The sequence below is a fragment of the Alosa alosa genome, chromosome 21 (genome assembly GCF_017589495.1).
Source record: "Alosa alosa isolate M-15738 ecotype Scorff River chromosome 21, AALO_Geno_1.1, whole genome shotgun sequence".
NCBI classification, from domain to species: Eukaryota; Metazoa; Chordata; class Actinopteri; order Clupeiformes; family Clupeidae; genus Alosa; species Alosa alosa.
This window is the reverse complement of record NC_063209.1, coordinates 7,524,912-7,550,773: the sequence shown is the minus strand read 5'-3', so window position 1 is coordinate 7,550,773 and position 25,862 is coordinate 7,524,912. Positions and strand designations below refer to the sequence as shown.

Genomic DNA, 25,862 nt, shown 5'->3' with positions numbered 1-25,862 from the left:
GATTTCTTCGCCTGCCATGCAAAATCTTCGACAGCTGCGTAAACAACCGTTAGCCTCTTCAGATTAACGTTGTCAATGATGTTGTGCAGTTAACCCAACTGTTTTTGTCAAGGCAGACTAGGCTATATAACGATATAGATTATCGTATTCCCAGCACGCGCTTTGCACAATATTTGCATATTATGGTAGAGTATGTAACATGTCAAGGGTTCTATAGCCTACGACGAATGCAGTCATATTAACCATATCGACAGGCTACACCACAGTGGCTGTAGCTAGGAATGAAACATTGTGTGCAGCCTATGCGTGGCATGGAATGTTGACATAACATACAATGTACCGGAGAGATGTGGCACATTCTGATGAGAACAACAAATGTAGCCAAATGTAACACGCAACTGCATCGTACATTTTCACGCTGTTTTTTTTTTAACGCTGTTGTATAGCAAGCGGTAGTAGACAAGTACCTGAATGAAATTAACTAGGTGAATTTCTGAAAAGCTTACTGGGTACATGTTGGGAAGTCAACAGCGCTAGTCTCAAATCAGCGGACTACAGATCGTGGTGTGCACGTGCTGATAACGGTGCACATTTACAAGAATTGCCAAGTGAACAGTGGAGAAATAGGCCTAGGCTCACTTTAGCCTTGTTTCTTCGGCCTTATGGGCTATGGTTTCTTGGTGCAATAAATGAACATCGGCTATTACAAACATGTAGTACTATTCAAACTATCTGAAGGTAGGCCTATGTCATGTCAGCCAATCTCTTATAGTTTAAATTGAATGATATGCTGTCAGGGGAGGGCTGGAGGCACTCAGATCAGTTATTTTCTCATCCATACAGTCCTGTCTGAGTTTAGGAAGAGATGCTCTTTAGATTGTCAAAGAAGCTCACTAAACTATCCTTTGCATGTGGTGTCATAGCATCTATCAAAATAGATAAGGTAGACTAGATCGTTTGTAGGCTAAAGAGGGATGGCGTAGCCTATAGGGGACCTTCACACCTATTTAGTACGATGCATTCACGTGAATAGGCCTTCATAGGTTGTACAGCTTTCCATTTTTAATTTGGCACAAAACAATGGCATCCCTAAAACAAAAGAGGAAGTGGTAAAAAAGACTTTGAGGCACACTCGCATTACAAAGACTGACGGTTACTAGAGCCAAAATAACACAAATCGATCATGTTACATGATCTGGCAGACTGTATCTGTAGCCTAGTTCATAGGGCAAGAGTTGCAGCCTGACGATAGGCAGACTTGTAGGCCTACGTGCCAAGCAGGGGACACAATCGAGAATGCACTGAAAACTTTGACATGCGCGCATTCATTCTTGTGCACTGCTCTCCAAGTTTGCAACACTGTTTTGCAGCCCAATTGTTTCAATAATGGGGATTTTTTTTGCTGTTGTTATGAAATAACAGTGAAATGATGATAGTAATCGTTTTCCATTTAAGTTTGGCAGAAAACAATCTCTACCAAGTTTATGATGAACATTGAATGTTAATATGTTCTGTTATTAACAGTAGGCCTAACGTTTTAATTTGTTCCTCTATCTGTTTTGTTATTAGGCCTAGATTATGGACAGTGCTGATAATTTAGGCTAAGATGCTGGACGCTTAAAAAGACGGGTCTTTAAAATGCCTCGTCCATATAGACATGTAATTGCCACAGACTTTCAACATTTATAGTTTTTAATTACTTTAGTCGTTTTGATGAGTGGCATTTAAGGGTTTTGTGTGATTTTAAATACATTAACAATTTATCCTACCGAAGCCTGCATGTGTCCGGACGGCCTCAACCTGCATTTATTCACCTGTAGCGGGGAGTTAGCCGGCTTTAGGACCCAGGGTCCGCGATTTTCCTCTCCAGCTGCTGCGGTCTGAAAACTGGCGAAGAGGGAAGATCGAGAGGAGAAACCCAAATTTCACACCGGATTAAATACACTTGAAAACCACACTCTTGCCTGTGCCGAAAGTCACAACTTCGAATTCCCCATCTTGTATTGGTGATTCAAGCTCACTTGGAAATCTAAAGGGAATCCATTTGGGGCGTAAGGTAAGGCGGCGCAATACCATGCGATTACTAATAACAAAGGCGCTACTGGCGAGCGAGGGGGCATTAAAGGGGGCATTGCACAACGCCATGGAGGGCGACTGTCAACTCTCTAAACTTTATACTTTCATACGAGTGTCCTAAACTTCACGCACTGTTACAGAAATATGGCTTGATAGGTTTAGACGCATTGAAAGGGGGGTTACACAATATCCAACAACTATTGGGGGCAGTTCTACTCAAATTTCAGGGTTCCCTAAACGTGTGTCGGAGGTGAACTATATTATTGAGAATTTTAAGACCCAGACGAGAGAAGTAAATACAGCACTGACTGGGAATGAGCTGACTGTGCTTGTTGACTACCGCATGTGACCGATTATTTTCAACGCGTCTGCATCAGACATCGTTGCATCCCACATTCAACCTGTCATCTATAGGTAGGGTACTGGAGAGAAGAATAACGGCGAGGGTTTGGGTGGCTGATCCGCTAGGCTGGGGTAAAATACTACGTAGTCTAATTTGCCATTTCCTCTGCAATTTAGGCTGGCGAAGAGTTTTTTTTCGGACAATTAATAGTTGTCTTAGTGCGTAAATGCAATTCTAACATTGGGTTGGACCAACAGGATTGTGTTGCCTAGATGTGGCTTTCTGGTCGCTTTAGTTTATGGGATACATTTGGTCGTTCTAGGCTGAAACACAGATAAGGCCTTGGACCATATTATATAGTGTGCTGTACAACTCGGGCTTAGGCGCTGGACTTTGTAATGTTCTTATGTATCAGGTTCATAAGACTAGGCTATATTAAAAAATAGTTTGCTTCAGTCTCCATAACTGAAGTAGCGCCAGCTACTGACTTAAACAAAACGTTCGACAAGTAGCGGGGAGTAGGCTATCCTCGATAATTGGGGAAGCTTCGCGTAGTCGGTCACTGCCGGGATCGCATGCCTCGGTTTGCCTGCCATTTAGCGGTCTCGGGTAAATCTAGTTCCTGCTAACGTTGTGCACGTGAGGTCTGCGGACCAACAAACAGGCGACGGTGCGTTCTCACCTTCAGTTGGAGTCGTAACGTTTGGCCATTTCATTTCGGTGGTTTATGAAAAGACTTGGCAAGGTTTATGAGGCATGCCAGCCATGCTATCGTTGACATGAAATGGATAATATCCACATAGGCTAAAATAGCCTATTTATTCAGCCTTTCGTGTCTGTAAAAGGCATCAACAACCTGCCAAGGAGATGAGCTGTAGACTACTTTACGCTTTCGCTTTATCCACCAAGTCATAGCATACAAAATCGGCTGTGCACTTAGAAGCCCATTTGGAGAAATAGGTCATCGTTTGGCATGTATAATGGCATGGAATTGTTCATTTTGACAAAGTAATTTCTGCCTTTCTAATGTAGGATAAAAAGTGGTAAAGTTACTCTGTATCTGCCTGCTTGGCAAATACCGTTTGTTCATTACTCTTGTGTTCTCAGCTAAATTGGCCTAGGCCTATATTGACCTCCCGCGTCTTCGTCATGTTCTTTCTTGGTGTAAACAGGGTGTCAAGGTGTGTGAAAACTGCCCCTGTGCAGAGAATCTGGTTGCCTTCCCTTCTCAACCCCACCATTCTATCCCGTTTGACCTTGCACATAGGCTGCCTGAGACTATTTTGTCTGGAATAGAAGGTTTTGCGAAATACAAAAAAGAAAGAAACTGAAATGTGGAAGGTTAATTTATAAATTCACAGCTACCGTATCTAGGCCTACACGGAACACACGTTCTAATGGGAAAACCTTTGTGTTCTTATTGTTGTTTTCATTGCAAACATGCTTCTTACTTGCTGTAGACTTTTACCATGTAGGAATGATAACCACGTCGTGACTATTCACCGTAGGCCTAATGATCTTGGCGCCAGGTGCACATCTCTAACAATCACACACACACACACACACACACACACACACACACACACACACAAACTGCCAGCTGTAGATGTCAAAGTATCAGAAATGGACTGTATAACAGGCTTGTGCCCAGGAAAAGTTGCTTTGCCTTTGGTTTGGACCAGAGTTAAGTATGACAGGGTTGTCCTTGACTTTCATGCCTTGTGAGAATTTATGTAGACCTTGGTACCCTTTTGATTTGGAGTAGTCTATACATATATACATGCTCATGGAAACATCAAATGGCGAGCTTATGGACAGATGATTCACTGTTGGGGTGTGTGTGGTTCAGTGGTTAAAACCTGCTGTGAAAATAAAGGTAAGGTAAATGTGATGCAAACCACTGCCGTGAGGCATGCAGGACCTAAAGGAGGACAGAACAGGACAGGATGAAAGAAGAAATAGAATAAGGGAGTGAAGGTCAGTGTTAAGAGAATATGGGGAGGGGATGAGGGGGTTGAATTGTAAACAGATCATGTAATGGTCAGAAAGTGGTTTTACGATCCAGCTGGCTCACGATGTATTCCTCAAACAATGGATTTCGGCTATACTCACACTTTTGGCCTCTCGTTATAGATTTTCTCATTTGTTTGAAGACTTTTCTGCATTCAGAAGTCATATCCCCAAAAAAGAAAACACAACTTCTAAACAGAATCTTGCTGAATAATATACTCACAAACATAGACTGTCACCCGGGATGTACTAGTCTTCTAAGCACTGGACTTTTCCCCTTTGCCAGTGCTAGTTTAGTAGTCTCTTAGTAGGATCTAGGTTGTAAGTCTGATATCTGCTGATAGTGCACTGTAATGGAAAACATTTTTAATTAAGGCTGATTTGCTGCTTGAAGACCTGTTTCTCAGCCCTTATTGTAAGCAGACTATGTGTGATACTGCATCAATGTCTTACGTCTGGAATATTGAATTGTTGTGGGAGAACCTGAGATATTGAACACCATCCAGGATTTATGCTAAATGACAGGTCCTGAAAGTGCTTCTAATGAGTCCTTCCATCTCCTGACAAGATCTTGTCTTTTGTTTAATTGATCCATCTCTCCATCAATCTAATTTTGCAGATATTGTGTACTGTGGTTATATTTACATGGACAAAAGTAACATTTTATTTCACTTGTTATTCATAAGATTATTCTTCTGAGATCTGAACAGTTATTGAAATGAGATTGTGTTACCAAATCTCACATGAACATATGGGAATAGATGCCAACAGTATTAATCAGTTTAAATAGGTGACAAAAAGTCAGTGATGTAATAGGGAATTCAGAAAGAGTATACTGTATGTCTTCATACAAGTTAAGTTCAAAGATAGTCTCTTTTTGTGTCGGTTCACTTTGGCACTGAGACTTCAGCATGAGACTTGAGACTTTGGCATCTGTGACTGAATCTGAATCAGTTATGTTTGCCATTTCCTGTTCTAAAGTCCCATTCATGCATAGGTATTGTTCATAATAATTCTTAAAATGACACTGTTTTACACTGTTATTGTGAACCAGTGTGCTTGATCCTTGCATTCCTGGGCACAATAATGGTCCTGAAATCCTGTCCTTGGGTACAAAGTAGATAAATGAATATTATGATTATGTTTAAATGCTCATAAAATGATTTTAAAAAGATCTACAATATCAATGTAACAGTGATGTTACACATATGAAGTTGAAATGAATGGACTGCTTCACTGTTTGTAGCACTGGTAGTGTCAAATAAAAAAAGATGCCACTGAAAAAAACAACTCTGAAAAACGAACTATGCAGATAGGGCTGCTAACGATATGCTGCTGATATACGTTATGATATGAATGCGCATGACCCTTAACCAGCGTTTGGCCCTAGAAGCTTATAAGTGCTGTGGTTTGTCTGGAGATATAAAGGTATGGTATGTTCAACAACTCTACATTATAGGCTACATATCAAATCACTTTGACATGCGCAAATATCCAGAGTCACCATAAGAGGAGTTTACTGCTTACACGTGTGGCCAATGAGACCGTGGATTATTCATTTGAGTGTTCTTCAAACAATCATAATTCCCGCTAAGACATTTGTTTGAGAATTTGCAGTGGGGGTTGCCATGGCTTAATGAATTGCTGAAATTTAACAGGCGGCTGCGAGGAATGGTTAGGCCTATTTAAACTTATCGTCTACTCTTGGGTCATATAGGTCCATGCTTTTGAATGAGGTCACGTTATAAGTCACACAGAAGCCACATTACAACAACAATAAAGGCATCACTAAACCCCAAAGGGAAAAGCAACATGTAGTCAGTTGATGATGCCAGTGAAACATCATTTGGACACACCACCTCTACCTCCCTAAACTCTTTTAATGTGTGTGTGTGTGTGTGTGTGTCTGTTTCGGTTTGACCCCGTGGAGAGGTTCACCATACGTTGCGCCTCGCCTATCCGTAAAATAGAAGAGTTTGGATAAGGTACTCTGCTGTCTGTATTTCTTAAACTCCCAAGGCAATTCGTTAAAATGGGATGGTCTATCAAATACTATGTGTATTTTCACTTTGCTACTTAGCTAAGCTTTCTCAGTTTAGCGCACCGTTGCGATCCCCTTTCCCCTTGAGCGGCTGGACTGTAGCATTGCATGCTGGTACCTGCAGTCCCTACTCCTCCCTTCTTATGGTTGCCAGAGCTAGGGCGTGTGTGGTAGTATACTACAAATCCCATTTTGAAAATCCTCCATCTGCCCCTCTCTCCCACCAGACCAGAGACAGATACGGTACGGACTGTCTTGACGAAACCCCCCTGGACTTTCAGAACCGAAAACCGACGAGATTAGTGGACTGCAACGGCTGAGATCCAGAAACGCGAAATTCTCACATCTCCTGATATATGCTTATCATCTGTACGCAGGACGAGTGGGTTGGTGGTTGTTTCTGCAATTTGACATCGTTATCAGGCTCGCTAATTACCTTTTGGAATTATTCAGTGTTGTAGACGAAAGAAATAGCTTCTGGTCTCTGTCGTCTGGGTTTTATTATTTATCAATGCAGAGGCACCATGATGTGGGCCGTTTAGAGACTGTCTTACACATTTTTCGTGTCACACAGTCGGAGACAGCTTGTCTTCACATTGCCCAGCAATGTGTAATGCAGACCGATAGTCGCTTCGGGGAGACTTCGCTGCGCAGGGATCTGAAATTTGTTCGTGTTATTTCAAACATCTATGCTAAGTAAGATCGCATGTTGTTCTCTCTGTGTCGCACGCGTTACAGTTGCTAGTTAATAATAAGTTGAGTGCTGCATTGTTGTTAAACATTCTGTTAGTTTTCTAACACTTCATGAGGGAATGAGCACGAGAGACAGGCAAAGTGCGATGTTTCCTCGTGCGGGCGATGTCAACCTCTTGATATTGTCTGACATTCACTCGTCTTTTCCCTACGAGCTTATTATCAGCAAAAGACGTCATAAAAACTGACCGGCCTCGTGGTGTTGTTGACGGATTGAAAAGATGGTTATTGGAGTTTGGAATGTTTGCTCAGGGCTATTTAGCGCTGCGTTGATGTTGGCCGACGTTTTGGGGGGAACGTGTCGTGTAGTTTGGCTCATTGTGGTCTTGCGAGTGTGCATCTGCGATGTGTTCGATTTGGCAAAGGAAATGCTGTTTGGCAGTCGTCTAGTTGAGATATATCCACTGAAACGCAGAAGAACCTATTCATCACACCTTTCCAGTAGATGTGATCACTGCTGAAACAGTGATTATTTACACCACGTTTGACTGACTGAACATTTCGTTTCACCTGAGAACTGGCGTGCCCTCGTATTGTGTGATACGATTGTTCGCCAGCCCGAACGAGCGAGTGGGCTGGTCGGAGTTTGAGCAAAAACATGGTCACGAAAAAGACCATTTATAATCACCCTATTGGCCTACCCTCACGTCGGAATAATTCTTCCTAATATAGACCACTCGTCTGTCGTCGACCGTGACTGTTTTCTGCATCATCTATCGCAGACTTGTCACTCGGATGCGTCTCCTTTGTGCATATGGGCTTCAGGCTGCGCTGCTGACTGACCGGGAGGGATCGAGCAGCTCCCGTCTGGAAAGCACTTGGGTTTTCTGGATACTCTGGGCATGGATAGGTCTTACTTCGGTAGCGTTAACCTCTAGCCTATACTTTCGTATAGACAAACGAGGACTCTGATACATATAGGCTAGGAATGTATTGAACACCAATATGATTATAGGATAATCCATTTGATTACCCGAAAAAAATAAATGATGCATTTCTCCAGTGGATCAACTTACGTACCTGAAGTAGCTGAATCTGCTGTACGGTATTATTAGAGTTGCATTCTATGGACTATTATGCATTAGGTAACCTATAAGTCTAATGATATTCTGCCTAGTTATCCAACGGGTCAGTTTGATGAGTAGTGGCTCTTCCCCCGGCACAGTCCATCACGGGAAGACATAATTATCCAGAGGGGAAACATTCTCTCTCTCTCACACACACGCACACACCACACTGCCAGAGAATGTACATTTTTTGGGCTCTGGGAAAACGTTGCCAAAATTGCCAACTATGTAGGCTAGTGTTTCCATATCAAGAGGGGACGCACGGGCTCTCGCGAACTAATTGCTAGGGCTGGTCATCGTCAGATGCACAGATCACTCTCTCTCTCTTGTTTAGTGAATGTTTTTATTTTGTCTGGTGTGTTGTTCAACGATCTTGGTGATTAGTGGTCAATATTGAGGTATCTTTTTCTATGCCATTCTGCAGATTCCCATGTTCCAGTTATCACTTCAGTTATGCTATATGGACGTAGAAGACCACAGCAGTGTGAACTATATCGTATTTTAGTCCACCTTTATAAACAAACTTGCCTAATTGGCCCTGCAATTAACCCCCCCAAAAGGCGGGGTCTTCCAAGGATGATTTGAGCGGGCTGTAGCGGTTGCTCTCTCCTGCTCTCTCTCTCGCGCTCGCTCTCTGATCGCCACAATAAAGATGGGTTTTGCTGTTGGTGCTTTGTCAAGAATGTTGTCTGTAGTGGTATCGAAGCAACTAGCAAAGTGCTGTTCCTGTATCCCTTCCCAAAAGCTTCTCTGCTCTTTTCAAGTAATCTCCTGTATCGCCCTGTTTGGCCCTCCTTCGGTAGTTCTGTGAATGAGGCTGTGGCCACTCCTTCCCTCTCTACATGTGTAGGATGAGCAAGGTCACTGACTGATCACAGATGTAAACCCACCTCCACCCACCTTCCTCCAGCGTTGGGCTGTCAGAGGCATGGTCAGGGTCAGACGAAAGAGGCGAAGGGAGAGCACACAAGCAGAGGAGGAACAGATTCTTGTCTGGAGTCAAGCTTGAAATTATGTACTGGGACAAGGTTTCTGCCTTGGCACTGGTTTGGGTTGCAGAAGGTTTCACAGGCTTGTTAAATTAGTTTTGTTTAATCCTTGTAAGGTGTTCATATTTTTGTTACTCAGCCAATGTTCCCAGGTCTGGTGGACCCACTAAATTATTAGGCTTTTAAAGCAATACAGCCATAATCATTTATGTAAAAATACTTATCAGATGTTTATTTTAGTTCCATTACCAATGTAATATAGACATCATTTATGGTTCATATTTGCCATTTACCCCTGTGAGCTCACATTTTTGATCATATGAATGATTTTTGTTTATTTTTTTTGGTGAGAAAATTAGGAAATTCAATTATAAACAAGGTAAAAAATAGAAACAATATTTTTCATCATTGATGCTTATTTCTTAGAATTTAATCAGAACAGGTGCAAGTGCTTTAAATGTAATGATTTTGTAACTTTGAGTGGGAATAGCAGGTGCAGAAAGACAAAATTTCCGCACACAGAGACCCACACTCAGACATGCACACACAAACACACAGCAGGCCCAGTTAGGAGGTGGACATAGTTGAGGTACATAGCACCTACAATTATTGCACTCGGGTCCAGCAGACCCAAACACCACATATGTAATAGTTATGTGTGTGTGTGGGGGGGGGGATACGGTGTGCAGTCATTAAAAACAGTTATTTTGTATGTTGACAGAAAATGATACAAGACCAATGAGTCTGAGTTTAAAGAAATAATAAATAGCATAATTTGTCCCACAGTCCCCCAATGCGTTACAAGGGTTAAGATCAACAGATTGTTTTTTTTTTTTATGTGGCACATCTTACGCTGAAATGAGGCAGTGACAAAGTCTCTGGTTAGAGAACTGTCACATATGACTTTCTGTTTGGTTGTGGTCGCCTAATCTTTCCTGCTGATTTCTGAAAATCCCTCTTGGTGGTGTTTCAAGTATGTTATGTATAGTCCACAGTAGGCTATGTGTGAGGGATACTAAAATGTATTGTAGGAAGATGCTGTCTTAACCTTGGTTCTGCTTCTCTCTAAGACATATGTTGCTCGCAGTCCGTCCATTCCTGTACTGAAGTGCAACATTTAGGAAATTGTGACATTTATTGTAAGGAACCATTTCTCACTCACAGGAAGTTTGGTAGTCATCACTTGCTGTGAAGTATTGCTTGTTACACATGGTAGAAATGAAATCCCACAATGCTTCTGCAATTCAGTAATGCCCCTTAATATTTTTTTTGTCAGTATTTTAACAAACATTCTGTGTAAGTAAGTCCAAAAATGGAAGTGAAAATTGTGGAAAAATTGTGTTTCAGCTATGTGACAGCCATAACAGTGTGCTATCAAAACATACACAACCTATCTTAAGCTCTAGGGTTATTCCTCTCTTTCTTTTAGAACTTAAGGCTTCTCTGACTTATGTAGGCCTACTTTCTTCACTGGGTAGTACTCTTCCCCCTTGGGCATACGGTCAGCTACCGCTAGTCATACCCTTGAAGAAAATATGCAATTTAGTGAATGAAGGAACTAAAGAATGTCAAAAGAAATAGGTCCTTTGGCTAGAAACATTATTTTGTTTTGTGTTTGTCCATACCTCATGACATCACGATTACAGAATTAGTTGTAGGGCTGTAAATCCATTCTCTGAGTTAATTAATCTTTGTACATGTTTATGTATTATGATCTAATTGTGTTGACAACACAAGCCATCCCAATAAAGCAAGAAGAATCCAATTATAAACATCTTCCTGCTTTTATGTACTGTCCAGGCTTGTTGTCTCTACTACTTTCAATATGACAATGACCTCAGATTTGATAGAGTAAGATTTCATCATTTTAGGCTGTAGTCTTATGATTTTTCAGGATTATTAATGTATTTTTCAGGATTATTCATTTATTTTTCAGTGCCCGGCTCTATACGCAGAGGACCTTTCACTTCAGTTTGCACTTGAAGTCTCACCACCCTTGAGGAATGCAGTGTTAAAAGAACGCATATGCAGGTACATTTATTCATTTGCACAATTAATGGGTTGTTTTTATCTTCTATTACAAGACCACATGATCAACTCCATTGAAATATAAACAGAATTTCCTAAATATATCATTTGTATTAAATTAGTTTTAAATTATCACTGCATCACTGTGCTGTGTAATGGGAAATATTATTGTTCTATCATGCTTGGGGCACTTGTAAAAATAACACTAACTAGCATATTATCCATGGGGGGAAAAACAGCAGTTCATCCGACAGCTCTGTTTATGTCTACAGGTGGATCCCTCTCCAATGAATATAGGGGATGGAGGTACAGTGAGCCGAGAGAGCGGAGCTCCAGCCAGGGCATCCGGGACCATGGTGGGCAACCCCCCGCAGACACTTCCCCCCGAGCTCCGAGGAGACGTACCGCACAGCCAGCAGGGAAAGCTGAGGACCGCCCCCGACTGCAAGACACCGGACGCGTGTTCGGAGGCCACTCACTCCAACTACTGCTCTGACGCCCTTCCCCCGTCCCAGAAGGGTCATCATACTCCAGTTCCGGGCCCCCCGGCCATGAATTCCACTTTACACGAGAGAGCGGAGTGCCACAAGGCCAAGGCCGACGGCAGCGCCGGGGTCTACCCTGCTCACCCGTGGACTGGCGGGAAAAAGGCTGGCGTGGAGGGCCCTGTGAATGCAAGTCATGGGGCAATGGGCATGAATAAGAAGAACTGTGCTCCAGGCCCCTCGGTCATTAGCCTCCCCCCTGGCTTCCAGTGTTCCACGCTGTTCCTTTCCTCCACCAACTTCCCCTCTCCACTCTGTAAGATCACCCTGCCTCCGGGCACCGGGCAGATCGCTGCACTGAGAAAGGCCACGGCCAGCCAGTTCCAGAAGGTACCCGAGGGTGCCCAGCAAACCCCACCGAACGCCCAGAGCCCGGGCGTGGCCCCTCTGCTGCACACGTACCCATACCACTTCCAAGCAGGGCGAGGCCCCGCTTCCGAAAAGAGACCCCCCTCGACAAAGCTCCGATGCGACGCGTCCAGCAGCAAAAACTCTAAGCTGGGGATAGAGCAAAAGACTCCCGCTGCTTCTGCAGTGTCCCCCAGCATCACCGTCCCAATTCAGCCCCAACCGCCCTCTCCCGCACCCCCAACGCGCTTCACTATCTCCCCCTCGGCTGCCATCTGTTGCAGCCCTGCACTGGCCAATGTTACCACTCCTAAGTTACTGAACCTCATGGACAAAGGTCCACCTTACCGCAGTGCTGATAAGACACCATTAGCGTATTTGAAACTGAAGTCTCCATCCGCCACAGAGGAGCACACTGTTGGATGCTCTATCGAGGAGAGGGATGTACCTCTGGATCTGTCCTCCAAGTCCAAACGACAGAAGAGCAACACCAGTGAACTCCAGAGCAACCCCGCGCCTGCCACAGAGCATCGCCCAACTGAGGGTAATCAAAAGAATGTCCCAAATACTCTGAAAAGGACCCAGGCCACTGGTTTTGCTTCAGCTCCATATTCCATTTTGCCGGACACCCAGAGAAATGGCTCTAATCCAAAGCCCCCTTCATCCAAGCTGTTCAACCATCAAACACTTGAGCCAGCAACGTCCTGGTCCAAACATTCAACCATCAACACCATCCCCGGGACCTATGTTGGTGTTGCTAGTCCAATTCTAGCTTCAACTCTACGCAGCAAAGACGGTAAAGGGGCAGCTTTTGTGGAAGACCTCCAAAGTTTCGCTAAGCAGGAGACCATCTCCATTGTGGACCAAGGGGAGCAGCTTTCCTCTCTTGGGAAGGAGCCGCCATTTGCGGCGAAAAGCTCCCAGCACAGCAAAAGCGTCAAACTCCCAAACAGCACTAGCTCTGTTGGAGCACAGGCGTATCCCTCCAAGGACACTCTCCCCACGGGCCTGCCACCTCCGGCCAACTCGCACCTCCATCGGAAGGGTGCCAGCGGCAAGGCCCCAATCTCGTACCCTCCCGCTGGCATCAAGCCGTTGTGGGAAAAACCTGCTGTGCTCCCTCAGGGGACATCGGTCCAGCGAAAGGCCGTCCAGGGAAGTCCCAAAACCAAGGCGGCAGCTAGCTGCGAGGGAACAGTGTTCCACCCTCCTCCCAAGCTGGAAGATGAGAAGTGGGGGATAAATAACAAGTCTCCTCTGTCGAACTTGGAGTCCATAGTCAAGCAAAAGGCCCTGGAGACCACAGCTCTCACTGGTGAGACCTACTGTGGACTGTCCTCTGTTGGGTCCCGGAGACCAGAGATAACAAGCCCTCTCACGGGGTGCCAGAACTCTCCGCTGCAGCCGCCAGCCCCTGTTGGAATCCCACCTTTCCGATCAGTGGAGAGGAGGGACTCAAAGCCGGAGAGAACCTCCTTTACAGGGGAGCCCATGCAAACCAGCAAACGCCCAGAGAAACTGCTCGCTGCAGGGCAGAGAGAGAATAGTATGGACAAGCGTGGGAAGTCGGAGGAGAGCAAGGCGAGCAAGGAAAGCGAAGCACCCAGCAAAAATTCCTGGTCGAACCAATTGTCCAGTGGTGACAGTCAGGGCAGCAGGGAGGAGACGGAGAAAGATGTAGCTGAGAAAAGAGCAGCGGAGATTGAGAAGGAGAAGTCAGCAGCCCAGAAGGAGCCCTCATCACAAATAAAGGTCGAGGGCATCGCACTGTCCATGCTTCAGGGTCAAACTGCCGTGGAGACAAAGGTGGAGAGGAGAACTAACGGCACCAAAGAAGCCTCCGCTTTCAGTGACCGAGGCACCGCGAACAAACAGAAGGCCAGTCCGAAAAAGGCAGGGAAGGAGAAAGCAACACTAGAGAGGCCGAAGAAAACCCCTCCTAAGAGACCACTGGACAAGGACAGCCCTAATGCGAAGCAAGGGAGTCTCCTCAAGAAGGTGAGTTCTGCTTGTTAAATGTTTCTGCAAGCTTTGTAAACTTGGATGAGTTTTTGCATGCCTTTTCAAAAGAACAACTGGATGACTGTGACCACCTGTGTGTGTCATTTTGGTGTTTTCTTTGAACGATGAATTAGATTGCAATGACAAAATTGTTCATTGTGAGTGTTTTCACAATAGTAAATTGAAGTCAAAATATTTTCAATTATTGAAAGAAGTTTATCTGCTCTAGGGAAAAAATCTTCAACTTCTTTTGACTATTGGAAATATTTCAATATTGTTTATTTTAATTGTTATTTAATTATGTGTACATTTGGGTAAAGCAACATATAAGATGATTTAATAAATGTACATAACAGGGGCATTTATGGCTATGTTGAAATTATTTTATTATCATTGCAAGGCAGTTCGGTTTAGTTGATTACAGGCATAATAGTTTTGTATAAGAGTATATTTTGATATAATTATAATACCCAGTGAGTTTACTAAGGGAAAGATAAAATATTGATCCTTGTGAAATTCTGCAGGATATTGAAATGTTTTTGAATTTGTCATTTAGGCAGCATTGTTTATACACTTGTACCCTTAACCAGGCCAACAAGTTAACCTTCCTCCATTTGGACGACAAAACATATATGAAATAAAAAAAATAATATATATAACTCTGCAGCAAATCTTTGCTTTCTTTTGACACATTTTCTGTGGTTTACACATGAGAAAAGAAAGTAGTGGATTGTTGGTTGAGTGGATTAAGTGCTTGTATAGATCTCCACATTAAAAGTATAGGCATATGAGTGCATCCACCTGCTGTAGCCTGTCTTTGCGTGCGTGTGTTGCTGCCACAGAGAAAGGTGTCGCCCGCAGCACCAAACCAGGGCCTTGAGAAGGAGGCGTCCGCCCCACAGCCAAAGGAGGGGACGAAGCGGCGTAAGGGGAAGATTGCTGACCCTACCTTGGCACCAGAGACCCCCGGACCAGCTTCCAGCAAAGCAGGTAACTCAGTTAGTCACTCCAAGACTCGCTCAGTCATGGCTTACTCATCATGTCTAAATAAACATGGCCCAGAAATACAGAGTCCAGAAATGTGGAGATCTAGAATTCCACAAAAATGTATATCCACAATCACACATTCTACATTTTTTTACATTGAATTATTATTTTTATTATTATTGTTTTGTTTCGTCCAAAATGCTGTGCAGATGATGTAGCTACTGAAGCTCTACCAGACATGGGCAGTATTTCAATTATATGTATTTAAAATACGTATTTAATTACTTTAGCGTATTTTGTAATTTGTATTTTGCAGGATTGGAAAAACTCAAATGTAGTTTGTAACAAAATACTTTGAGGGATTGTATTTGAGTATTTCAACTACTTAAATACTTCTCAAATAAGCCAAAATGTCATCACTCAATTAAATATACTGCCCGCTATAACCATGGCAATAGGCAATGCTTATCATAAAGCCAAAGGCCAGAATGTTGGTGAATCTGGTTTTAAGAATAGGCTGGGTGCCTGGAGATATCCTTTGGGCAATTCCCTATATTTAACTGTAAAGTTGACCTAAACATTTCATTACCTTTTTGGAAGAAAAGCATGAAATGTTTACCCATTTTCCATTTTCCTTGCTGTGGTATGCCACATTGTGACCAACTTAAAGGTGTTAGATCCAACTTTCTTCTATTACGATCCCCTCTGAACATGTGTAAAGTTGAAAAAAATGAAAAGAAAAGTCAATTGTGGGAGCCAAAATGGTCAACTTTATCACCCTTCTGTAAGGACAACATGGGGTGTAAACCCAATTTGTTTGTTTATGTCATTTTTTTTTCACCCTGTAGACAACTTAAAGCCCCTTAGAACCCTTTAAAACATGTCAGGAAGTTGAAAGAAATTAAAAAAGTAACTAGGAGCTTGAATTGTCAGCTGTGTTAAGTGCTACAAGACTAAAATTTGAAAACGATACAGATAAGATACTGAGGGAGAATATTAGGACCACAGCCTTTGACCCCATGACCTTGAGTACCTAATAGCTGATGTTCATTCTTACTACAGGACAGTATTAAAACTTGGATTTGACATGAGGATTTATGTAACGAGTAAGATCCGCTGAAGTGTCCTGATAATGCAGAAATAATGGAGGAGACGGAGACTAAGACCTCCCGGAGTGGAATTCTCTCCCAAGTTAATTAATTCCGTATATTGGGACACCTTATAGGTTGTTATTCTGTTTATCCCCCATGTTGCCAGCAGGCATGCATTTATAGCACAACAAGGAAAATGTAGTTCAGTTTAAAAAGAGGCCGACCTGTTCAATTTGTTGTACTACTTTCATTGGTTACGGAAAATGATGGTGGGTAGTTTGCTTTGTTACAGTTGATACCACTGTTGCGAAGCCTCCTTGTCAGTTCAATCATTGTTTACATTGATATGGGATGGTGATTACATTTTTTACCAGATCTACTTCATAGGTGCCCCAATGTACAGAATTAATAGCCGCTGCCAGCCAATCAAAAATAGTATTTCTTGTCTCTTGGGGATACATTTTCAATAATATGCCTTGTTAGTATACCATGATTATTTTGTGGGTATTTTTGCATTTCCAAATGACTAATTACTTGTATTTTAATTAAATACATTTTTCACATCAGTATTTTGTATTTTATTTTGTTACATTTCATGAGCCAGTATTTGTAATTTGTAACAAAATAGTTTTTGATGTATTTGTGCCCACCTCTGAGCTCTGCTAGGGTTGTAACGATTTAGGGAAAATATCTAATTGTGATTTTTTTTCTGACTGATAATGTGATTGTGATTTGATTTGCGATATAATACATTCCTTGACTCCTTTGCCTCTTCCACTCACTACTTCTGCTAGCCTCTTTTTGCCGCACATTTGTCATACCGTGGTGCCTGTGGTGCTTTGTCAAGTTGGTACATGCTCGTTGTGTTGCTTCAGGAGGTAGCAACTGCTTGACTGTAGGATCTTGCATAGTTGCTTTGTCTGCTTGTTATCACTCCTGGTAAACCCAAAATAGTCGCAAATAAACATTGTTGCAAAGCTGACAATTAAATGCAGCCTTTGTGATTTGCAAAGTACTTAACGCTAATACAGAAGTGGCGGTTGCAAAAAAGAGAGATTTTCAGATGTTTCTTGTAAAGGATTCAGCAGAGGAATCTTTTCCGCAACCATACAACCAAAAAAAGGTGTCAGGGTTGAGACTTGACTTTACCTTGATGTGTGGATTAAATAAAAAGTGCAATAGTAGTGAAGCCTGTTTGTAGGAATAACCAGAGAGGCATTGGTTAGAGCTCCTGTGGTGTTTTTGTCCTACAGATGCTGAGAGCACCCCTGCTACCGGTTCCAGGGGCCCCACAGATAATCAGGCATCCCACAACAGCCCCAGCCGGCCAGGCAAGGAGACGCCTGCCTCCCTCGACACCCCCAGCTCCAGGCCGAGGAGGGGCAGACGCCGCTCGGAGGAGATGCTACAAAGCGACTGGGGCTTTGCCGCCACGTCTCCTCCCCCTCCTCCTCCTCATCCACCACCCGCAGAACCCCCCAGCGGCACACCTCCGCCCCCGGCTAGCACTCCTGCGGTTCCCGTGCGCAGACCCCGGGGCAGGCCGCGGCTCAACCCCCTGCCGGAGGACGCCGAGCTGGGGAAGGCCAGGCCGACACCGGCCGCCGAGGCAGAGACACCCGCCATGAAGAAAAGACGGAGATGCAGGAATAGGAAGTACCAGAATGGGGAGTACATCACGGACAAGCACAAGGCCGTGGATGGTGAGAGGGAAGAGCGGTACACCTCAACCAGGCAGAGCGCTCGAATGGGAACAGGTAGGCGCATTCTCCTCAGTCGCCTCAATAATTTAAATGAAGTTTGAAATGGATTTCGGGGCAGTGATTAGGCATTACTGTGGATTAATTATACGGCATATTTGAAAACTTAAGAGTTGGATCCATCTGGAAATAAATGAAAGTGCTCTTGGCATGAAATGTCATGTGTATCAAAGGTTGCCTATTGGGCTGTGGAAATGGACTATAAAAGCACTGAAGAATATATTTCTATGGAAAGGAAACGTGTTTATATCCATCATTTTGTCAGTATCCATTAGTTAGATAGTGACCCCTACAGATGCAGTGTCTTGTGTGCGTCTTGAGTTTTTCTTTCTCGTTCAATGTGGCATTCATTTTTTTCCTGAGGGGAAACATTGTATCCCTGATTACTCCTGAGCCCTTTGGGCCTTGTTGCTTTGTTACCTGTGGTGACTGGTGTTCTGTGCGGTCACAGATGCGAGGACTGGCATGTACCCGCGCCTCAGCGCCACGCTGACCCGCCGATCGCCGAGCCCGGACCTCAGTCCCCGGAGACCTTTGTTCACACGCTCCGGTTCCATCCGGCGCCAGGACGGCCAAAGCCCCGCGGACTCCACGGACAAGCCGGCGGGGAAGAGGAAGTTCAAGAGCAAGCATTTAATCACGGACTCCGAAGACCAGAAGAAGGTGAGAACTTGGCGAAGGCAGTTAATCGTTCATCCCCCAATTTCAGCCAGTTAGCGTCTCGATCCTGTGTGTGTGAGGGGTGGGCCGATGGTTGACACAGTTGGTCCTGTGCTGCCCTCTTGTGGCTTAAATAATCACTGCATGATGGTGGATTTATTCTTCTTGCCCTCTTCCACAAGAGGCAGGCCGCTTGCGTGCCAACCCTCTTTTATGATGACGCATGCTCTGCTCATGCTCATGCACATTTCTTTGTTATTCGTTCTTCCCCCTAACCCCCCCTCTCTATCCCCTTTTCTTAGCTGAAGACCAAACGCGGAAGCTTGGGCAAGGACGAGGAGAGCCCTGTGGCTAAGAAGCCGGGGGGCACTTTGGCCTCTCCCAAGGGGCTGCCCTCGCCGGTGCCCGTCAGGAAAGGCCCCTCGGGGAGGGGAGGAGTGGCTCCTGAGTCGCCCCCAGGTCGCCCCGTTCCCCCCGAGGTCCGACGGCTGATTGTCAATAAAAACGCTGGGGAGACTTTGCTTCAAAGGGCTGCCCGCCTGGGGTACCAGGTACGTCTCTGCCAGCTCTCCCACCACTCTTTGCATATTTCATACACCCGCAGTCTTCCCCCACCATCCGATTAAGATAGTGAAATGGTCGTCACTTTTCATCGTGTGCAGCACTTTCAGGAACCCTGTTCTCTGCTTTTTACTGTAGGATGTGGTTCTTTACTGCCTGGAGAAAGACGCACAAGAGGTCAATCGCCGCGACAACGCCGGGTACACAGCGCTCCATGAGGCGTGCGCCCGTGGCTGGACACACATAGTGCAGCTGCTCCTGGAGCACGGGGCCGACGTCAACTGCAGCGCGCAGGACGGCACACGGTGAGGAGTAGGGGCCACAGGACAGTGGTCATCCTAAAGCTGTCCGTGCGACTCTGACTATGTTGTGTTGGATAGTGAAAACATAACTGGGTTCGTTCCACATTTTTGATTGACATGAGTTCTGTATACAGTTGAAGCTGTGTGAAATCAGGTTTGTGTTGTTGTTTCCTCCTGTAGTCATCATGACCCAGTTTCTCATGGTTCTGCTGCATAGCCGTGTGGTGGCAGGTTGTTGAAATTCATGTATTTCAACCAAGTATGTAGTAGAAACAACAGAGGATTTCGGGTGTGTTGAAAGTGTATTTGCTGTCAGTTAACCCCAAGCTTGAAGGACATACGCTACGTGTGTGTTTCTTTGTAGGCCGATTCATGATGCGGTGGCGGCCGATAACCTCCCTGCTGCGTGGATTCTGCTTCACCACGGGGCTGACCCCAGTCTGGCCACCTACTCTGGACAGACTGTGGTCAAGCTGGCCCAGAGCCCAACAATGAAGAGCTTTCTCAAAGGTGCCAGGATTCAACATGTTGCTTGATTCTGATGCTGTGGCTTATGAAAGTCTGTCACTTCTGTTCAAAGAACACTGACAGTAAAAACTAAATTCACTTGATACCCATACAAAATACAGGAAGTGCTATTTCACTTTTCTTTGTATTTAAAAACAGGGAAACATCATAATACTTTATATATGTGTTATGCAGTGCTTTTTAGATTAGGTTAAATTTGCTCTACACTAGGCAGTATTGCCCAGGTTCTAGTCAAGTATTGTGTTGAAAATGTTCACTTACCTTTTTAATATCAACATACGACATGTACCTCATCAAGGTATATCTGTAAATACTGTAGCAATGTGTTAATAGTTTTTGCTCTCCTGGAATTGCCTTGTGGAGTTTTTGAGATGGGGCTATGTAGCTGCTTTGAGGTCGTTAACCTTGAGTTTGCTCTCTCTCTGCAGAGTATTTCACTGACTTGGAGGGACGCACTGACCAGGACCCCAGCCTTCCGTGGGAGTTCTACAGCAGCGCGGTGTTCGGTGAGAGCCTACTGCTCTTATTATTTCATTCCACCTCGGGGATGACACCTATCCGCTTAATCCCTGTCACTGCACAGGCTGTCACGAGATTAAACCGCCGACATTTTCATTATGTGTCATTTGATATAATACCGTGACATTTGCTGTGTCTCCATCTTAGCATTGACCACGTTTCCTCATGGAAGGAATAGCCTATTAAAATAGGACCTTCATGCACACATGAAGGGTATATTTCAAATGAACATGCTTTCTGTCCAGATTGAATTTCTCTGAACCCTTTTCGGTGAATTGATTGAAAAGAATGTGAACCATCCACTAGGGGGAGTGTCATGCACATTGAAAACCTGAGGTGTGATTTTCCGTAATCCACTGGGTGATGTGGTCTCCCTCTCATCTTGCCTTGCCAGAAACGGACGAGGACCCGTGCTGGGACTTCCTATTGTCCGGGCCTGATGAGGACGACGGTGGGTCGGAGTCCGGCCAAGACAAGGATTCGGATGCCGACTGCTTGTTGTTTGAGTTCTCCTCCGAGCCACTCTTGCCCTGTTACCACGTTCAAGTAGCACTGACACAAGGGTGAGTCCCCCAGCTAATCATTATTTAAGCTGTTTGTATAGACTTTTAGGATCAGTTTCTCTGGTAAACATAAATATACACTCTAAAAGTCTTGAGTAACATGTCTTACCTCCAACAACAATGAACACACTTTTTTTTCCCTCTCAGAGGTTTTCAATAGTAAAAATTACTACTTTATATGCAGTCTCCAAAATAACATGATATACTTGCACAAAAGTATACTAATATGTTGAGTATGAATGAATGTGAACTTTGACCCACGCAGGTTCTGCAACTGGTTCCTGTTGTCTGACGTCCTGAAACGGCTAAAGATGTCGGCTCGGATCTTCCGGGCGCGCTATCCGCACTTGGAGGTGGCGAGCATCCCCAAGGTGGAGCTGAAGAAGCAGGTGTCCATCAGCCAGACCAACTCACCGCCCACGGAGCTGCATGCGGACGAGGAAGACGAGGAGAAGGAGGAGGAGCAGGAGGAGGAAGAGGAGGAAGGAGATGAGACAGGCGTGCTGGTGGATCTTGTGCGCTGCGTGCCTGAGCTACAGGGACTGTTAGGCTCCTCCATCCAGCTCCTCCGAGCAGATGACGAGGACGATGAGGAGGAGGAAGAGGAGGAGAAGAAGAAGAAGACGAAGAAAAAGGAGAGGGAGAGATCCGAGGAAGAGCGTGATAGGAGGAAGAGGAGGAGTGATGGCAACAGACTATGTAGCCGGTAGCTGTACCTCTCACCCCCCCCCCCAGCTGAACCCAAACCTGAACGGAATCTAAACCTTTAACCCAAACCCTGCCAGAGCTCGACCGCACTCCCCAGGCTTCTCCAGAGAGCACTAGATCAAAATGAACCTGTGACAGAAGTGCCGTCCGTTATTGTGACCTTGGGAAAAGACGAGTTTATCCCATGTCGGGTCAGGGTGTGTGTGTGTGTGTGTGTGTGTGTGTGTGTGTGTGTGTGTGTGTAGGGAGGGGGTGGGTGGGTTATACTATGGCAACCAGTTTCCTGTTAACCAGTACCAGCACTTTCTACGTTTCAGCTTCTCCAGAGGAGACCTTGTTTGTTTTTGGTTTGTTTTGTTTTTTCACAGGCTCGCTGTTGACCTTTGACCTCTGTATTGTAAAATGCAGAGGTCACTGGCCAGTGATATCACTTCTTACGGTAATGCCACTGAGGGACTGATGATGGGGGAGGAATGGGTAGTGTTGGGGAGCAACTTTCAGGTTACCTCCTGTGGGTGATTTTTCATGCCCTGACAATTGAAACACCAACTCGCGGTTTTATGATAATCCATAGGTGTACTTGTAAATATATACTGTATGTATATCTTGCCAGCAGGGTGAACATATGGTTGTAATGTATGCTTGATATTTGTTTTGCAGGGGGTTGTTTTTGTTTTCAGACGGTGGGGTTTTTCTTTCTTCCAGGGAGATAATCCAAGGCTTTTTTTGTTGGGATTTTTCCCCCTTCTTTAATTGGTGAACTCTTGTGTGCAGCTAAGAAGCTTACTTTCAGCTCACTGTGGCAAGAGGGCCACTGAGCCAGATGGCTGACGGTAAACCTGTGTGAACCCCAGCGTTCAGCCGGGAAGGCCCTGGGAGAGAGAAGACAGCCACGCATCACCTCATCTGAAATCAAAATGGCCTCCTCCAGCACCCCCCACCCCTCCCTACCCTCTTACTGAGGTGACTGGAATGAAAAAGTATTGTGGCGCTTTGTACCTGACTGCCGTGCTTCTAAATTTGGTCCTGTACAACATTTTTTTTTTTTTTTTTTTTTTTTTTTTAAAGCGATTCTGCAGGCTTGTGTTGATTTGAGGAGAGAAGGATGGAGCTATTCAACCTCACCTTGATGCCCACAATAAGCACTTTGTGTCTTAAACATCTACGAGGGCTGATTTAAGAGATGACAAAGGAAGTGCTGGCTCTTCTGCTTTCACTAATGCAGTAATTTTGAAATCGTTGACAATAAGACAGGACGCCATTTTCTTTTTATTACTGGAGATGAAGTGGGGCATCGGACAGTTAAGATGAGACTCATGTTCTTCTTCCTGTCTCCGCTTCCCTGTGTCATGGCCTGAGTCATACAACACTAATTTTTAGTTGACACTGAGCATGGTCTTTTATTTCCTTCTCTCCTCATTTTGTTTGCCGTGCATTTACGTGATAAATCGTTTTTGAATCATGCCATTATGCCAGTATTTTGGGCTCCAACAAAAATCTGGTGGAACAAATAAATATGAAGGTTTATGAGCTTGAATAACTAGATTCCAGGACCTGGGGTGATTGTCATCCTTTAATTTTGATGTTATTGACCTCATGAAATGGACTTGTGGTTGGTGATTATTTTTCAGTCTGTTTGATTCTCCCAGACCCCCCTCCCCACTTCCAGTCAAAAATAAAACAAAACAAAAAATTCAGTCAACACTGAAACCTGCACTTTGCTCCACTGCAACACTATCAAGAGGGTCGGAAAACAACAGCTATCCCTCTCCGGTCTCCCCTTCCAACCCACCCCTCCCCAGTTGGCGAACAGGCTCCAGAAAAATGGAGTGTGTGTGTAATGTTTTTTGTGTTCTTTACACTGTTAAATTGTCATTTGTGCTTAATTTAATAGTCATTAATATATTTGACCTTTTTGTGTATTTGAAAAATGATATATGGAAAAATGGCTTTGTATGGTTGGTGCTTTATTTGAAATGTACAAATGATCCTTTTGCCCAGAGATTGGTTTTTGTTCCCCTCTCATTGCAGACAGTATTTTAACAAGCGAAGGTACAGTTTTATTGTACTGGTGCTAAGCTAGATTTTGTGTTGACAATCAATGATGTTTTGTTTGAAATTTAAAGGAAAAAAAACAATAAATGATATTTAAATGAAGAAACCTGAAACAATGAGACTAAGAAATAGTTTCATTATACATGGAAGATGGAATTAAATGGAACATACATTTTGACAATGCATAGAAACAGATGGCCAAAGAACCCTTAGCCGTTTCATCCCTGAGAGTGGTTCCCAAAGTTTCCTTTATCTTTTGGACAAACGGGGATGTTTCAGTGGTCACGAGGGAGGCAAAGGCTGACATAGTAACTACCAACGCCCGCATCATACATCTTTGTAAACCTCCGTTTTGAGGTCTCCCGACGTTGGGCAGGTGTTGGGAGAGAGTCGCGGAACAAAACCCAGACATGTACAGTATGAATAACGTTTGATTGCACGTGCCTTTAGTTAGGTAGGCTAGTGGACCACGCTTGTTTTTTCAAGAAATCCACGTTAATTGGGGGACATTGGATAACTAAATGTGTGCTATATACTACAAAGACGTAGGCTACTTTTTAAACTGTCAAGGTAGTGACTGGGGTGGGGTCTAGTCTCTGTCAGCTGCCTGCTAGCCTACACTCATTTTGATGAAGGCCTAATGCCACCAAAATTGACTTGTGACTTATCAAGTCCACACGCACACTTGGCCAAGATTTGTATCGGATCCGCCTGCGGACACCCTTCGAAAAAAAAATGGACAGGATCGAGTAAAGGTTTGATCTTGAGTTATTTATGAATTAATTCAGAGGCACCTCAGACCAGGATTCTCAGTTCACACCTGCTACACCCGCGCCAATGAGGATCCCAGTGCGCCAAATTCGAAATAGAAGTAGGATTAGAGTTTCTGTTTTGTCTAGCCTTACAAAAAGTGACAACAGTTTTTTGTGCCAAAATCGCATTTTTCTTATGTCAAAACTGCATTGTTTGAGAAATTCCTTGCAGTTGATGTGCAGAAATGCAGTATTTTGGACATGACTAATGTAGTGCAACCCAAACTACATTTAGGCACGTTGTAACCTTCAGAAAGTCATTACTGCAGTTATTTTTTGATTACCGGGGCAGTTCCCAGAGTCCAGTGTCCAGTAGGCCTAATAGGTTGAGCAGAACTGCATCTGGTCGAATTGTCAGAGAAACGTGGAAGGACATATGGCTTAATATAGGCCAAATCTGTTCATTTGATTATGATAAACATGTTTATTTACTTTGTTTTTAGTTGCAGTTCTTTATATGGAGAAGTTTTGTGTGAAAAGAAAGATATAACTAAACCAATCATTGGCATAAGGCAGGAATTATTAGAGCAGGAACGCCTAGTTTATAGACACCGCATGGAGGCGCTAGTGATTCACTTTTGTGTCTGCTGAAGTTTGGTGGTTAATTAAATTGAAACAGGATTGACATCCTTCTCTTTTAGGCGGGTCAAATCTGTAACGGCTCTTTTTACAGCACCCTGATGTATTTCACAGTGAATATGAACCAGCCTACATCCAGGAAACAGCGCATTTCAGGGCCCAGTAGGCAGCTTGGTAGTATCTTAAACATTTGCTGATGCAAATTTGTGAAATGTAGAAACAACTGCCTGAAAATATTGTTGACATTTTGAAAATATTGTTGACAAATGACCATTTAAAAAAAAAAAAAAGTGGTAGCCTTCAGATCATCAGTTACAGTGAGGGTGACTATAGTGATGGTGCCCACCTACTATGTCAAATATGTGGCCCGAGGGCTCAACATTTCTCACATTCTTGAAACTGTAGGCCTACATTCTGAAAAGGAAGGCATTTTGATTGAGTGTACATCAGGATTTCAGACTGAATGAAATGTCTTTGTGGCCTATGTTACGATAAATTGGAAATAAATTAAAACTCTTGGCTACTGAGCACCCTAT

The 25,862-nt window shown here is 44.1% G+C and overlaps 1 protein-coding gene across 7 annotated transcripts; it reads left to right on the top strand.

Moving 5' to 3' along the window:
• The first annotated feature begins 1,798 nt into the window (after positions 1–1,798).
• On the top strand, positions 1,799–25,849 carry bcorl1 (BCL6 corepressor-like 1). 7 transcript variants are annotated; one of them, XM_048231345.1, is made up of 12 exons: positions 1,801–2,056; positions 11,216–11,310; positions 11,580–14,198; positions 15,044–15,191; positions 17,533–18,036; positions 18,491–18,702; positions 19,002–19,250; positions 19,399–19,565; positions 19,927–20,072; positions 20,519–20,596; positions 21,004–21,172; positions 21,438–25,849. In XM_048231345.1, the coding sequence occupies exons 2-12, from the start codon at positions 11,305–11,307 to the stop codon at positions 21,880–21,882; spliced, it is 4,743 nt and encodes a 1,580-aa protein (XP_048087302.1). In that variant the 5' UTR covers positions 1,801–2,056; positions 11,216–11,304; the 3' UTR covers positions 21,883–25,849. The 7 variants fall into 7 exon arrangements, with proteins under 7 accessions (XP_048087308.1, XP_048087302.1, XP_048087307.1 ...); XM_048231350.1 differs by lacking the exon at positions 1,801–2,056 and adding an exon at positions 2,471–2,490; XM_048231347.1 differs by lacking the exon at positions 1,801–2,056 and adding an exon at positions 6,711–6,852.
• The last annotated feature ends 13 nt before the right edge of the window (positions 25,850–25,862 follow it).